This window comes from Urocitellus parryii, chromosome 11 (assembly GCF_045843805.1).
Source record: "Urocitellus parryii isolate mUroPar1 chromosome 11, mUroPar1.hap1, whole genome shotgun sequence".
NCBI lineage: Eukaryota > Metazoa > Chordata > Mammalia > Rodentia > Sciuridae > Urocitellus > Urocitellus parryii.
The window spans coordinates 48,764,416-48,780,361 of NC_135541.1; the positions used below are offsets into that span (position 1 = coordinate 48,764,416).

The 15,946-nt window shown below is 37.9% G+C and overlaps 1 protein-coding gene across 1 annotated transcript in view; it reads left to right on the top strand.

Annotated features, from left to right (window-relative positions):
- Sgip1 (SH3GL interacting endocytic adaptor 1) overlaps positions 1-15,946 on the top strand; it is a 141,413-nt gene that overhangs the window by 65,632 nt on the left and 59,835 nt on the right. Inside the window, exons 7-11 of the mRNA XM_077791551.1 lie at positions 2,398-2,409; positions 7,813-7,824; positions 10,830-10,854; positions 11,826-11,877; positions 13,244-13,329. Coding sequence (XP_077647677.1) covers positions 2,398-2,409; positions 7,813-7,824; positions 10,830-10,854; positions 11,826-11,877; positions 13,244-13,329 — 187 coding nt within the window. The remainder of the gene's footprint in view (positions 1-2,397; positions 2,410-7,812; positions 7,825-10,829; positions 10,855-11,825; positions 11,878-13,243; positions 13,330-15,946) is intronic.

Consider the following 15,946-nt stretch of genomic DNA (forward strand, 5'->3'; position numbering starts at 1 on the left):
ACAGCCATGTTCCTTTGTAGTTATGTGACCTTGGAATTCCTCTGAGCCTCCTTTTCTTCATGGATAAATTAGAGACAATATAATGATACCAACCAACCACACAAGGTAAAACAATAGCAAATTCTTATGGAATTTTAACAGTCAGTGTCATCCATGTTTTTAATCCTTACCCCAACCCCACAAGAGCAATCTTACTATAGGATTATCCCTACTGTAGAAAATGCATAATGGAAGTACACTGTGACTTAGCCAAAAGCATCCAGAAAATTAAGGGTTGAGTTAATTTGAATACATAAAACCTCACATCCTCCTCCCACCATGACAACCCCTTACAGGTTATTTGATTTTAACTTCCAAATTAGTTTTTTCTGTAGATTAAGAGCCTGGATCTTGTTAATAATTTTCATTTCTCTGTGCTACTTACCAAGCATCTGCCTTTGAAAGTGGCCTCAAGGATATGGCCCTCTCTCAGTTCTCAGCTGCTCTGCAGCATGCATATTTGCTATAGAAGAAAATTCCACCCTGGAGATCTGATCACATAATTCCATACTAATGTCTGCGTGAAGCTATGTCACTTTCTTGGAGCCTTTGTAACATATGTTAGCACCTAAGGTCACTAATGGGCAGAGAAATTAACAATTAAGTGGGAGCTAAGTGAAATATTTATAGGAGCTGGTGAAGGAACCATTACAAATGGGGTCACGTGCCTTGTGTCATTTACAATTCAGCCTTATTCCAGAGAGCAATTCATCTTGCCATATATCAAAAGGCTATGCTTCAAACATTTGTATAATGTTTTAATGGCCCTCAAAAGTGAATTCATCAACATGTTTTGAGTGCCTACTATGTACCTAGCACCATGTTTGGGGCTAAAGAGGGTTCATTTGTAACATTACAGTGAGTTAATAATTGAATAGAGACATCTAAATGATACAGAACAAAACAAGAACTGGGAAAATATAGTAGCAATGTGTACCTTTGTTTTCCCAAAGGCTAATAAATGCCTAGCAAATAGAAAGGCCTTCAATATTTATTTATTGTTTTAAAGAAAAAGAATATACTACCATCACGCGAGAGTAGGGGACAATTTATTCTGTCTGGGAGGCTTAGAAAAAGATCTCATGAGAGAAATGTGACTGGGTTTGGAGAATGAATAAGATCTTGACGGGGCAGAAGGACAAGGCTTGGAAGGCAGAAGCAGTGTGGACAAAAGGCAAGGAAGGGGCCTGGGGATATAGCTCAATTTGTAGAGTGCTTGCCTCACATGCACAAGGCCCTGGGTTCAAACCCCAGCACCACCAAAAAAAAAAAAAAAAAAAAGGCAAGGGAGCCTGTGAGTGCTGTCTTTGTCTGGAGGGGTCAAGGAGAGCTACAGCTACACATGGGCCTCACAGAAAGCCCACAGAGGAAGGTGAGGCTGTGATGGCAAACTGCAGCCCACAGGAAGGCCTTCAGAGCCCTGAACAGGGTTCCCATTGTATTCTCTGGTTTTTGAAGAAGGGGGTAATGCATTAGCTTCTGTTTCTGGAAAATGATTCTGAGGATAGTGTGAAGAATGGATTAGGAGATAAAACAGGAAATAAGATCAGCATCGACTAAGAAGTGTGTGTGGGAGTCCACAGTCAGCAAGAAATAATGAGGGCCTTGCTAAGACAGTTGCTGAGGAAATGAGAGGATTGACTCTCTAGGAAGTGTCCGTAGGCCAGGTGTGGGCATGGCTGTGATCCCAGTGCCTCTGGAGGCTATGATAGGAGGATCACAAGTTCAAAGCCAGCCTCAGCAACTTATCAAAGCCCTAAGAAACTTAGGGAGATGAGACCCTGTCTCAAAATAAAAAACAGAAAGGGCTGGGAATGTTGCTCAGTGGTTAAATGCCCCTGGGTTCAATCCTTGGTTCAAAAAAAAAAAAATTAAAAAGAGTCCATGGAGTGGTGGGGAGAATGAAAGATAGCTTCAAAGAATCCATGGCTCTAGCCAGAGCAGCTTGAGAAAACGTAAGTACCAGGTTTTCTAGCAAGACTAGAGTTTCTGGGAAAGTCACCTTGTAGTTTCATGACCAGATCTGGCTGCAATACATAAATGGCATTTCCTAACCACTTTCAATATGACAAGAGCTACTTCTATTTTCAGGGCACAAATCTGTTTGATAAAATAAACTATTCAAAAGAAAACTCAGAATGTGTTCCAGTGAAGGCCATACCTTTTGCCCTCTGAAGTTTGAACTAAAAACAGCAGCCTAGAAATGACCATATCAGACACAGAGGAAGTATGTACAGAAGCAGTGCCTTACAGAGCGGTCTTGTGAGGTCATTCTGAGCCTTGGGTATTTCTTCTAGAAGATATATGTTACCTCTCTCATTTTCTCTTTATTTTTCCTTCCCATGCCTTCGATTTTAGAGGAAAAGTCCGGTAAGAAATAAGAAGTCTTTTCCATGTTTTGGCCAAACATTATTAATTCTGTTCACTGTCAGCATCTGCATATCTAATGACTGTGTTATATACCTAAACAAGTTTGAATTTGAAAACAAACCCTTTGAACCAGGACAAGATCTAATTACACCACCTGGAGAAAAAAAGGAAGTTGGTTGCTTAGTGATTTTGCAACCCTGTTATTAAGGGCCATGGGTAATTTTGTGAAGATTCACCTCTGTTTCAGTCACAGGCATGTGATCAAATAAATATTGTAGGTGCTACGGTTTCTTTATTGCAGCTTCCACTTGAATTAGTCAAACTACACATACATACCCTGAGTTAGGCAAACATTTTTTAAGTTGATTTTTTTGTTTAATATACAACATGTAGCAACCTGAATGGTCCTGAAGCTGGCCTGGGAAAAGGGAGTTTTAGGAAGTCTTGAAGGTTTTTTGTTAACTTGTTTCTGTTTTAGTAAATCAAAATATCCCCTCCTGGAATTGTTAGAGACTGAGAAAGAGGATCTTTATTAAAATGTAAATCATCCCCTGCATGTTACTTTTTAGTGCCAAGGCTGATTTTTAATGGCAGCACAAATTTGTTATGAGGTACCTACATCTTTTTATTTTAGAAAAACATGGAAAGATCTCAGGGTAGGAGGAGGGGCTTATGTTCTTTTCATTGCCTGGTTTATTGGGAACATGTTCCCAAGATACCAATGGATGTCTGACACACATGACCACTACTGTAAAATGTAAAAATGTATTTTCATGTTAACAACAAACACCAAGAAGTGGTTGGTTGATTCTACCTAACTCACCTAAGTGGACACTGCAATAATTCTGTCACCTCTTAGCCTGCCAGCTGAACCATTCATGCCAGTCTCTACACCACATGCAGAATGCTGCACTTGAAGAAAGTCCCTGTGAAAGGGGGCTGGAGAAATGGAAGGCACAAAAAGCATTGAGAAATGGGATTGAAATATTAAAATTTATCAAACTATGGGCCCACATCTTTTTTTTTCAAAAAACTAAAATGAGCGTCTATTGTTATAGTTAAGATTTTGGTGATCACTAAGCTGAATGCCCACTTCTATAGTAACTGTCAACTATGTGTCACATGTTATGTGACAGTAAAACATGGCTGGTGTCCTTCAGTGACCTTTCCATATATGTTGCCAATTTCATCTATTCTTCTTGATCCTGGATCACTCTTAGAATTAACCAAATTTGACCACTTCAAATTTGCCTGTTGTGCTTTACAAATTCTCCATTCCTCATTGGTTTTACACCTGTTGTCCTTAAAGCAAATTTAGCAAGTACATCTTTTCATTCTCATGTGTGTGTCTTGTCCTCAAGAATGGGTCTTCCCCCACCCCCTTGCCATGTTTTTCTTTGGAAATGTCTGTCTTGTTGATGCCTTGGAATCTGAATGATATGTTGGTTAGTGGCAGGTTCTTTGTTTCATTTCCCACATGGAATTTCAGATCATCTAAAACATGATACAACAGGTATTCTCTGTGATCAGACTTGTAATATATGGGGACAAGCTTAAATACAGAAGAACAAGGACAATAGTGGCCCCAATAGGAGCTTGCTGGATAGTTTGTTCCCACCCAAGTGCATTTGAAAATAAATAGTAATGTTTGCTGGGATCATAATAATAAACTTAATTCTAACAATCTTATTCTTTCCTAGAAAGTTCTGTAACATGAATCCCTTAATTTTCTGTGACCAAACCACATAAAAATGTTTGATGCTTTGTAGTTTATCACCCATTTTTCTCTGTTTCCCCAAAGCACTGAATTTAGCAAATGAAGATATTTCAAAATCTGAGACTTGGTTATTTAGTGAATTTGTAAGCAAGACAAATGATGTTTAGTTACTTATAAGCTTCTCAAAATACTTGACCACCTTGGTTAAGACCAAGGTATCTCAGGGGTTGGGAGTGTAGCTTAGTGCTAGAGCACTTCTCTATCATGTGTGAAGCCCAGAGTTCGATCCCAGCACAGGACAAAAAAAACGGAAGAGGAAAAAAATAAATCATTAAGGGAACCTAATTAACTGAATTTAAATAAGTGTTGTTGTCCAAAAAAATAACAACCCTATGGCGTGGTAGAAGGACATTGTGGAAATAATATTTTCTTTTAGGGGGGGATATTCATATTGAAAATCATATAAATTTTGAGATAAACATGTTCTAGCTAAAGGAAGATCTTCATTCTAGTGACCAAATGATAAGTTAGCTGTTAACTCTTTCTTTATATTTTTAGAGTGGGTAATCTGGGAGTTGATCATCAAAACAAAAGTGCAAAGGAACATAAAAATGGTTCCCAGAAACTTTTCTAGAATACACCAGAAACCCAAGAGAATTGAGCAACTAATATTTAATTAGGAATGTAGGAAATCTGTTCAAAACACAAGTAGTCCAACTGCAAAGACTCTAAGCAATCAGGAATAGAGATGAAATAACAACAGCAGATCTTATGAGAACTGATTATGTGGGATACAAATGCCTGCAATCAGGGACAAATTGGCCACCTGCAGATTCCAAACAACTGAATAGGTGTTTTATTTGGTTGTGCAGTTTAAAACAATTTTAGCCTACATTTGAAAACTAGAACATTTCAAATTTTTTAAAAAATTGGATATTCATCTTCTCTCTAGAGATCTAACAGCAGCCAGGCATAGTAGCACACACCTGTGATCCCATCAACTCGGGAAGCTGAGGCAGGAAGATCACAAGTTTGAGAAAAACCCAGGCAATTTAGTAAGACCCCGCCTCAGAATAAAAAGAGAGAGAGAGAGAGAGAGAGAGAGAGAGAGAGAGAGAGAGAGAGAGAGATGTAGCTCAGTGGTAGAGCATATGTCTACCACATGGCCCTAGATTCAATCTCTAGTACCATTAAAAAAATGTAAATAAATAAATAATCAAAAATAAGACCTAAGAGCACTAGGCCCACATTTGCACCTGGCAGACACTGGGTGCACCTGAATAGTGGCCAGTTCCCCGGGATTTCATGACCAGCCCTGCCTTGACACCCAGTACCATATATCCCTCCCCCTCTAGGCATTTGAGTCTTTAAGTCTTGACATAGATCCCTCAATTTTTAGAATAAATCAAGACCAAATACTAAATTTATTTTCTTCTATCTTTGATGCAAATTCTGAATGTCAGTAGAACAAAAACAAAATGCTAAATGCTTTAAAATTCTTGAGAAATGACAGGGGAAAGGGTAAAATAGAAATTTTAACAGACAAAGACCCCTCCCTCATGTCTAATAATAATTTGGCTCACCTTTTTGTCCAGCAGAGCTCTTCAGTGGTGATAATGTATGTAAAGTCCTTTCATTTTATTTCTGAAAACGCTTTTCTTTTGAGGATTTCAGCTATCCCTTAATTGTAGAACTTCTGTGTCTGCATGTTGTATGACTTATAAACGTGGCTTTTGGATTCATGTTAATCAAACAGTGCCCATGTGAATTTGAACATTCTAGTCTGATGAAAGAATTTGGAAGGACAGTTTCCAAAATGCTATTTCTTAAGAGGATCTTTTTCTAGGAAAATTATAAGTTTGAACTATTGATTTAAAATACAGGTTTTTATTTCATTAAAAATTAAGATACAACAATTTGAGTGGATCAATATGTTCAAAATTATTTTGAAAAGCTCTTTTATCATCTTACATTGATAATTTTCTTGTAGATAAGATTCTGACTCTCTATGGTTGAGATCTGCATTTTATATCACATTACTTCTTATAATTCTGTACTATAGGAACTGTGTCACTTTTAGTCATCTATTTTGAAAGTTTGTCATGAAATTCCCACATGTGATTTTTGGTGGTGCTGCTGGGAATCGAACCCAGGGCCTGATGCATGCACATGTGCTTCTTTATAAAAGAACTTTGGTCACCAACGAATCTTCCCCTGAAATAGTGAATATTCCTCAAAACATGATATAGGTTAGTCTATAAGTGATCTTATTTAAACTCAAATACACAATTGATAAGTGACATTTTTTTTCTAATTTTGCTTAAATTGCATTCATACAGACAGGTTTATGAGAAAAGTGGGATCAATAGGGAACAGTCCCTAGAAAATAGGGCAAATAATAAAGTCTAAATTGTTACAAGGAAAACTGACTAAAGTAAGTGTGTTTAAAGTCCTAGCCACTTATGAAACCGGTCTGAGAAATCACAGTTCCTGGATGTTAGCCTCAATGATTCTCTGCTCTAGAAATCCTCCCACAAGGTCACACTTAAAATCACGAAAAGAACAGAACAGAAGATCTGAGATCTAAACTCTGCCTCTGGTTCTGGGGTTTTACTAGCTGTGTGTCCTGGAACCTCCCTTTCCTCTCTGCATCATAAAAGCAGTGGATTAGATCCCCCAGGAGGCCTCCCAGATAAAAAGGCTACAGGCCTTTGTGTCCTGTCTGTTCTGAAAAGTAGCCAGCCTCCTCCTGTGAGCAGCCTCCTGAACCTCTCTTTTTTTGCTCTTGACCTGAGTTGTCTGAGGCCAGGAGTGAATCTGGTGAATCCTGGATTAGCCCACATTCACATCTGCAAACTTCTGCACTTCTCTCTCCCCTCCCACACCCTAGTCACTCATGTTACTGCAAAAAGATCCTAAAGAGGGACAGTAATCAGGGGCTGTGGGGTAAATTGGTGGCAGCTACAGTCACAGTTGGAGGAAAGAGAGGTCATGTGTCTGCTTGTTTGTGTTTTCCAGACACGGTTGGGTCCACCCCTGTTCTGTTGCTTAGCAGTTTTCCCTGTTCCTCCTGTGTTTATCAGGAGCTACTCATCTTCCCCATCACATGCCTACTCATGGGATGCCCACATCGCCAGGCCAAGGACAGATACTTAGCAAAAAATAGAAGGTCCTCAGAAACACACATTCTAAATAGAACACTAGAAAGAAAAACGGAAGAAGAGGGCTCTCTACATTCCTCCTAATTTGTTTGGAAGCTCCCTTTTAGGCCCTAGTTATGGGAAATGCATCTGTGATGCTTGCTAACAACACCCAGTTGCACACAGGGAAACAGTCTTCCCTGCACTCTCTACTCTCTCAGAGAAAACTCCTTGTGGTAAGACATTAACACCATCAGTAAAGACTTTGTATGTTTCTGCCTTGTTCTTCCATGCACATAACTAAAGCTTGAACATCCCCATGAGCAAAGCTGTATCATACAACAGTCCCTCTGTAAGGTTCTGTAAAGCCTTCCATGGTTTAAAGGAGCCCTAAACACAATGCCTGCCTGTCTTTCTTTCTCTGGCCTGATTATTTGGGGTATGTGTGTGGTGGCCATGTTGAAGTCTTGGATTGTCCACGCCTGTTGACTGATCCATCATTCTCTGACTAGGTGTCTGTTCTCTATTCCTTTTTGCTGATCACAGAGGCGCAGCCCGGTAAGAACTCTCAACATTTTACCTTAAACTTGTATAGAGAAAATTGCTGCCAAGGCAAGGTGGCCAGGTTGGTTTCCCATTAAATTTATGATAACTCGGGGTGAGTGAGGCAGATGAATTAGGTTTACTGGTTGGAATCCTCTGATTTTCTAAGTGTCAAGGGCATGTTTTAGAATTATCAGAGCATGTTTCCATAACAGAATAACTTGATACTTGGGAATCCTAACTCCTAGTGCTAAATTTAAAAAATGTATTTGTATACATTGTGGTATGTGTGTGTGTGTGTGTGTGTGTGTGTGTGTATGTGTGTGTACATCTCCAAGGACTGCAGATTGGCCAGTAAGCCCCATAGAAATTGATAGTAATGTGATAATAAAGAATCATAAAACTATAAAGAAAGTAAAGAATCATTTTTTAAGCCATGTTGTTCTTAAGCCTGTGTCCAAAATATGTGCTTGGACCATAACTTACATCAACCACTATACAATGATACATTTACATTTTGGGGTCAGACTTACTTTCAACTCAATACTCCTAGATTGTAGGATCATTCTAAATTTCATCACTGAAGACAATTCTGGCAGGTAGATCAAGGGTAGTTCACATTGATCTAGTGGAATCTCATTTTCCTCAAGTTAAAGAACATGAAGAATGTAGAGCAATGACAAGAGTCTGATGTTTTTGAAATGACTCCCCTCCACCCTGTCTACCTAGCCAGTCACTTTAAAGAGGAAATGAAACTGAAATCAACACCCTATGAAATATCCCTATGCCTGTGTCTGCTCAGCTAATTAGTTTGAGGCAAGTACCCTGCCCAGGTGATGCTGATGGTTTTCTGTTTACACTACACACCTGAGGTTAAACATGGTGTCTGTAGGGACTGCTCTACACATGTGAGGATTCCAACCCAGCAGTCGGATGGTATATCAGATGAGGAAAAGAGTGGGTTTCGTTAATTGAAAAATCAAGAAAATGGATTCACAATATACATATAGCATCAATCACTGCATTAAGAGGAGGTTTTAAAATCAATGGGCTTCTGTCCCGAGTGTGGTTTGTGTGATCACCCTAAACCTGTTGGAGATTTGTCATGGTGACAAGTGTGCTGGATCCAGCTCACAGTGGGACTTTCTTTTCCATTGCTGTAGACTTGCTGCTGGTATTTTAAATATCTGTTCCTTTCCAAATTGATATTCACTTATTGCTTCTAATTTCCAACCGACAGGGTTTTCTTGTATATTTCTTCCATCTCTGGCTTGTCCTTAACTTATGATCATTCATTCATGAGAAGTATTTAATAAAAATGGTATAGGGACTGCTTCTCTAGTGACTTTCAGTAATAACTGATGAATACGAAAGAAGCTTTCTACGGTTATTGTTTCTCGGATATTAACATTTTTAAATAAAATGAATAGGACAGAGAGACCAAAGTACCTTCAGTCCGCCCTCTGGAATCTCCTAACAACTGGATATCAGTTCTCACAGAACTGGATGGGCGCTGTTCCCTCAATGCCAAACTTATTGATCTTGTATTTTGACTACTTAAATGAAAACTCCTTAAAACCTTATTTAATTCTCACTATCAAGAAGGTCTCTAACCCAGAAAAAACATTTTTAGCCTCATTTAAACAGTCGTTTGTCTACATACCCTTATTTTAAAAAAATGAAAAATAAAAATAAAAATATCCCTCATATCCAAATTCCCCTAATGATCTTAGCAGAATTAAATAAGCATATTTAAATTTTTTGCTAATTATGCACTAATCTACCATCTGGCACATGTAGTAAGGGAAAACAGATTGCATTTTGGTCAAAACAAGTCATAAAATAATAATTGGATTGAGCCACCTGCCAGAAAACACCTAATAGATCTTTGTTCAGATTGAAACTGCTCCTCCATCCTAATTTAGTTCAAAAGAGAACAGAAAATTCTGATATGTCCTCAGGAAAAAGAAAAGCTTCTTACAGTTCTATTACAGAGTTGCTGGATCTCGTCCTAAGTTGTTAGTGCTGTCGTCTGAGAGAAGAAAACAGATCTGAGACCATCAGGTTGAGCTTTCACTATAGATAGAAAATAGGGGGAAACTGTTTGGTGGCAACTCACCAAGATGGTCCATGGTCCTACCCCTTTGCTTTCCTTGCCCTCAACTGTCCCTCGTATTCTCTTAAGTCAGGCCAAGCCAAGTCACGCCCTACCCCATGATGTAACCCTACAGTGGTCCCATGGTAGCACCCCACACAAAGAATCTTTCACAGCTTCTGTTTTTAATTCAAAAATTGTTATCAATTCTTCTGTTTTCAGAGTAAGTTTATGCCAAGACATTATAAAAGCTAGAAATGACCTGCTCCACAGTATTTCTGCCAAAACTATTTGCATTCCAATAGCATCATAATGTCTTGAGCTAAAGAATAACTTAATCAGTAGATTGATGGGTCTAGTAGCAGCCGTGTGGAAGAAATTGGAGAGGTGGAACTCCTTAGCTTCCTGAATTAAGTGGTAGAAGCCCCTAAGTCCCCCTCCCCCTTAACACTTTCCAATTTTTCAAATTGAATCAGTAGCTGAAGACTGGTTCTACTAACACTTTGGAGATCCCACCTGACTAGGAGCCGTCCATATTCCTAAATACAGTCTAGAACTTTCAGATGTCAAGCATATGTTAAACTTGGATTTACTCTCTTATCGGTTAGAGTTTAGGAGGGGTTTTGTTTTTAAGGGACTATTCATTATTTGACTTTAATTTCTCAAATCTACCCAGGTAAGGGGTTTTTCTCAGTCAAAAGACTTAGGATTTACCTTCCCTTCCACACTATAATCTTCAAATAAAATGAAAAACTGATTTATGTGTGTGTCCACAAGTTCCAACTTAAGTATGGTTCTGAGAAAATTTTTATTTTTTCCTTCTGCATTTCTTTGAGTTCAGTTTAATTGCAATGACAGAAATAATACGTATTGTACATAACATATATGTGGTCGTAAGCCTTATAGTGTCTATTTCTAATTCTAGGGTGCAATTAAAAGGAACTTATCCAGTAAGTATATCATAGCTACCAGAAATAGAGTACAATTTGAAAGAAGAAATAGTTCCTTGGCTCTTGGAGCATATATATACATTTGATTTATAAACTCTTGGGTTTGATTTTTAAAGCTTACTTCTTTGTCTTTTTTTTCCTTTTTAAAATTTTTTTTTTACTTTTACAGCAAAGAATTCTTGTTATAATAGAGTGCTTCTCTGGGTTCTGAATAATTAATGTTTAAATTCAAAAACTTAATATTATTTTTGGAAAAACTTTGCTATTTTCTCCCTGTATTTGCCAACTATTGCTGTATTATTTAAGTTTAGAAATGAGTTTAATCAAGTGTGCATTTGCTAATCGGGGTGGGGAGAAGAGGAGGCCAGAAGGAAATGAAGGTAAATTCAACTTACCCATTCTTATGTTATTTGATATGAATATTTTAATCAACCAAAGTGATGATATGATATGGGTTATAATATACATAGGGCATGATTTTCCTCTGCTGCATACAACACATCCTAGGGAATTATAAATTCACGGTTCATAGTTAAAAGATAAAACATTTTCTTGGCATTTCAAGAAGAAAAGAGGCAGAAAATGCTGTATTCATTTACTATGTACATATGGCTGCTTTGTCATTCTTTTATGGTAATTGGGAAGCAGAACTGATCAAGGCAGCAGACATTCAAAGACTGGTATGCTATTCCACTGAGTGCTGAAGTGTACAAATCTTCTATTCGATGGCTTGTTTATGGTAATTCCTTGGTTAATGAGGTTTTACAAATGCCAGAGAAGATGCCACTACATGTGACAAATACATTTCTGTTGCGTGGCCAGGGGAGAGGGTTTCTTTTGCAGAGTTTTCTTATTGAATTGTTTATTGATGGGACTTCAATCTCTAAGTGTTTCCAAACATAGTTCATTAGACACATCAGAAGGGAAAGGTAAAAACGTGCCTGAAAAGGTCTTTTGTCCCTGTGCATCAGGTGAAGAAGTGGCCAGGCCCCGGCGTTCCACACCAACTCCAGAACTTATAAGGTGAGCATGAAAGGCATGAATTGTGTTTTCTGTGAGGCCTCACGAACTCTTAACGATTAGGCAAATATTTTCTGGTCTAAAGTCTTAGTTCCTGTTAATGAAGGGCATTACCTACATGTACAAATTCATGCATCTGTAGCATGTTACCATTTCTCATAAGTGCAGCCCCAGAGAGACATTTTAGGGAAATACTGTGCAGTTATCTAAAGTAACTCCCTATCAGAATGTGGTCCCTTCATTAATGAAAAGGCTAAAGGTCTATATAATAAGATCTTTTAGCTTCTGAAATTCTGATCTGAAATACGTTTATATGGCTGACTCTATGAAGAAAAGTCTTTGAGTCTTCATGGTGCATCTCATCTGCCACAAACCAAAAGAATCCTCTGGTGTTTGATTTTAGCAGAACATTGTATTTCACAGTGTATTCTTTGGGTAAAATATTACACAGATGCGCACTGCTTTCCCAAAAGGATGCTATTTCTCTTTAATATCTTAATCCATTTAGGACTTTTCCTTTCCTTCCCAGCCTCTGTCCTCTCCTCTCCACCCCAGTCCCTCACCACACGCAGATTAGGATTTACGAGGTGTGGAGTAGAAATGGAGAAGGTTGTGCAGCTGTGAGTAGAAATTAGGAGAGAGTATATGTTGTGTTCCTCCTGTCCCCGCCCCCCAATAGCATCAGCACTCTTCTTTTTTCTCTGATATGAACTGTGCTGGAGTATTAGGAGGTCATAATGAGCCCTTGGGGGCGAGGGGGACAATGAAGTTAGGAGCTGAGCAACCCAGTTTCTTGTTCAAACACCCAATTTCTTGGGTGGCTTGTGACGTCACATCCCTATGCTCAGCTTTTAGCAATCATACATAGACTGCCTTACTTACAACCCAGAGATGTGGTAAAGACTCTTAAAAATGTTTTTTTAGATATAAGGGCCAAAGGGTACTTTGCAATAAACTATTATCTCTCAATATTATCTCTTCTAGACACAGAAAATCATGATGCTTTGAAAAACCTTTTCTCCTTCAACTTATTTCCACTTGACCAGTACCCTGGCCCTCCACTGAGAACCAGAGATTTTTATCTTTGACTAATACTCTTGTCCCTTAATACATTTGACATCTTGATGTAATACTTTCTAGCCATAAAGTAGCTTTGTATATACATTCTTGCACATAGATATGCATAAGACTTTCTATGAACTTTCATAACTTTTACTATGAACAAGTTATTTTCATCACTAACCATTGGTTTCTTCTCCCCCCCCACCCCCACATTTTTATCAAGAAAAATATTTGAAAGCTTGTATATCTTTTTGAGAATTAATTTTTGAGCCCTCTCTTGTATTTTGCCTCAATGTATGTGACTTAGCAAAAAGCCTCCTGATGACACTGTGGCCCTTGCTCCCCTCTTTGGCCCACCATTAGAATCAGCGTTTGATGAACAGAAGACGGAAGGTAAGAAAAAAACACTATGCCTCTTAGATTTGTTTCCTTTTTCATTAAATTATAACTTATCTAAAAAGATATGTATATTTTGAGGTATGTTTTTAATCTATCATCATATCTTCATAGTAAAGAAGAGTTCCAATCTTGGTTTATTTTCCAAGAACAGAAGTTTAGATTGCATATTTCTGTTATTTTAGGATGTGACGTTTACTTCCAGAAATATCTAATAGCTAATAAGCTCATTCCTCAAATAAGGTTGGTAAAAATTAATGCAAATCTACACAAATCCTTATTGAGGAGTCAACTCTCTGTGACCAAATGGCTGTCTTATGGGTGTTAGCAGGAGCATGAATGGAGCCAGGCCTTCTGGGACTCATCACAGTCATTGTCACTGGCTTCTCTGCTGCCTTTAATCTCTTTCCACCCCATCAGTGGAAGTGACCATTGGATTGTTCATGACAGGCATTGTTTCCTGGCTCAAGACCCAGAAAAGACTTACAGTCATTTGGCAACTTAGAAATCAAATGCTATGAGAAAAATACCTTCATTTATGACATTGTTGCTAAGCTTTCTTATTACACATTTATTCCTAGTGTTAAATATTTAACTTTTTAGAATCAACCATGTTTTTTGGATGGCCTAAAAATAATATATACCTTGCTGTTATAAAATAATCCCTCTGTACGAGAGATCTAATCTATTCCTGAAGTGCATTTATGTCCAATGCATGTATCTCCGGTAGCTGTGTTTGATGATATATATGTATTTATAAAAATTGTTTTACTTAAAAACATTATGGTGTATATATATATGTATGTATACATATATATACATATATATATATATATATAAATAACAAAATGGTATCTTTCTAGGACCCAATGGTGAAATACCCTTATGTGTTAAATGCAAGAATGCTTAGAAGTGTAATGATTATAATGCCTAAGATTCAGTAGCAAAGAAACAACAAATAGAATTTTTTAAAAAAACAGAATTTTATTTGTTTCATGTGAACAGTCTGGAAGAAAGCAATATTGAACTGGTAGGGTCGATCTACTGTCCACATCAGTTACCTTCATCTCTGACTCCAAGAGAGATGCTCCAACTCCCCACCTGCCTCTGTCAGAGGAAAAGTGGTAGGGAGAGGCCAGTGGAACTCTGCCAAAAGTCAGAGCAATCTGGAAGAGACACCCATCACTGCCAGCCAAAGCCCACTAGAGAGAATCTGGTGTCATGTAGACAGCTAAACTCTTTGACCATAGAGAAATGGAGAATGACTCTCGGAAATTAGCAGCAATCAGCCACACCTTAATATTTTCAATGATTTAATAGTTAGGAAAATGTATAAAGAACATCTCTAAATACTCCTTTAGTTATTTAAATGTTTATAACTTGGATTCCCTCCATTAAGGCAGCCTTGCAGTCAGGCAATTATTTGTCTTAGTAACTTATCTGCAATCAGTCTTGCTTTTCATGACAAAGTTGTATGATGTGCAGAAATGGGATTTGATTTTTTTGACCTGAATCTGTCCATAACTATATAGAAACGTTATGTAAAAAAATAGAAGTAGTTCTTAAACATCAAAGTGATATTCCACATTGAATTCATGAAAGTAATGCTGCTTCACAACAAAACAGAGCTAAGATCATTTCTGAGGTAGGTGATAGAGAGGAGAGCCATGCGTGGACTTGTCAGTCAATCTGATTTATCTGTCCATCAAGTGACTGCAGCCCCTGAAGTCCTATAAAGTTCTACCATTTGCATCAACCACATGATCCTGCAATGGATTGATTCTCCTAGTACTAGTTTAAAAGGCCTGGAAGGCTATCTATATTTTGGACTTAGGTATGCCTGGATCAGATCTTAGCTCCTCTACTTTTTCTATGAACAAGTTATTTTTTTCATCACTAATCGTTGGTTTCCTCTCCCCAAAGTGGCACCAGTATCACCACATTGGTGGTGTTATAAGGATTAAAATAGATAACAACAGCAATTGCTCTTCTGATAAATGCGCATTTTACAAACATTTCATTTGTATCCATTACTTGCTTCAGTCTTGTCAGTAACTTATTATCTCCACTTCACACTGAAGGAGGGAAGCTCATAGAGGTTCAATGCTTTGCACAGGGTTCTAAAGTAAGACTAGAGGCTAGATTCAAATGCATATCCCACTAGCTTCCCAGTCTGCAGTCCACAGTGTAATGAATCACCTCAGTACTTGCTGAAAAAAGGTAGCTATTCTCACCATTTCCATAATAACAAGATCAGAACAATAGAAAAGAAAGAGAAAAAAAAATATTAAATTCAATGTCCTTAGATCCAAAACCTAATTGTCCTGATTTACTTCAGATGTCTAAGCATTTATTTTTCTGGTGCTCTTAAGATATTCACCAACCATTTTTAGAATAATTATGTCTCTTTATGATGCTGCAAAAGGTTTTTTTAAAGACCCTGGAGACCCTTTAAAGATAGAAACCACTGCACAGAACCGGGCATTTTCAGCTTTGAAGCATATTCATAAGAGATTTAAATAAACCAACTTATAAGAAAACAAACATCCATGGAATCAATGCCCGAATTTTCAAATGGATACCCGAATTGGAGCCAGTATGCGTGCTGATATTT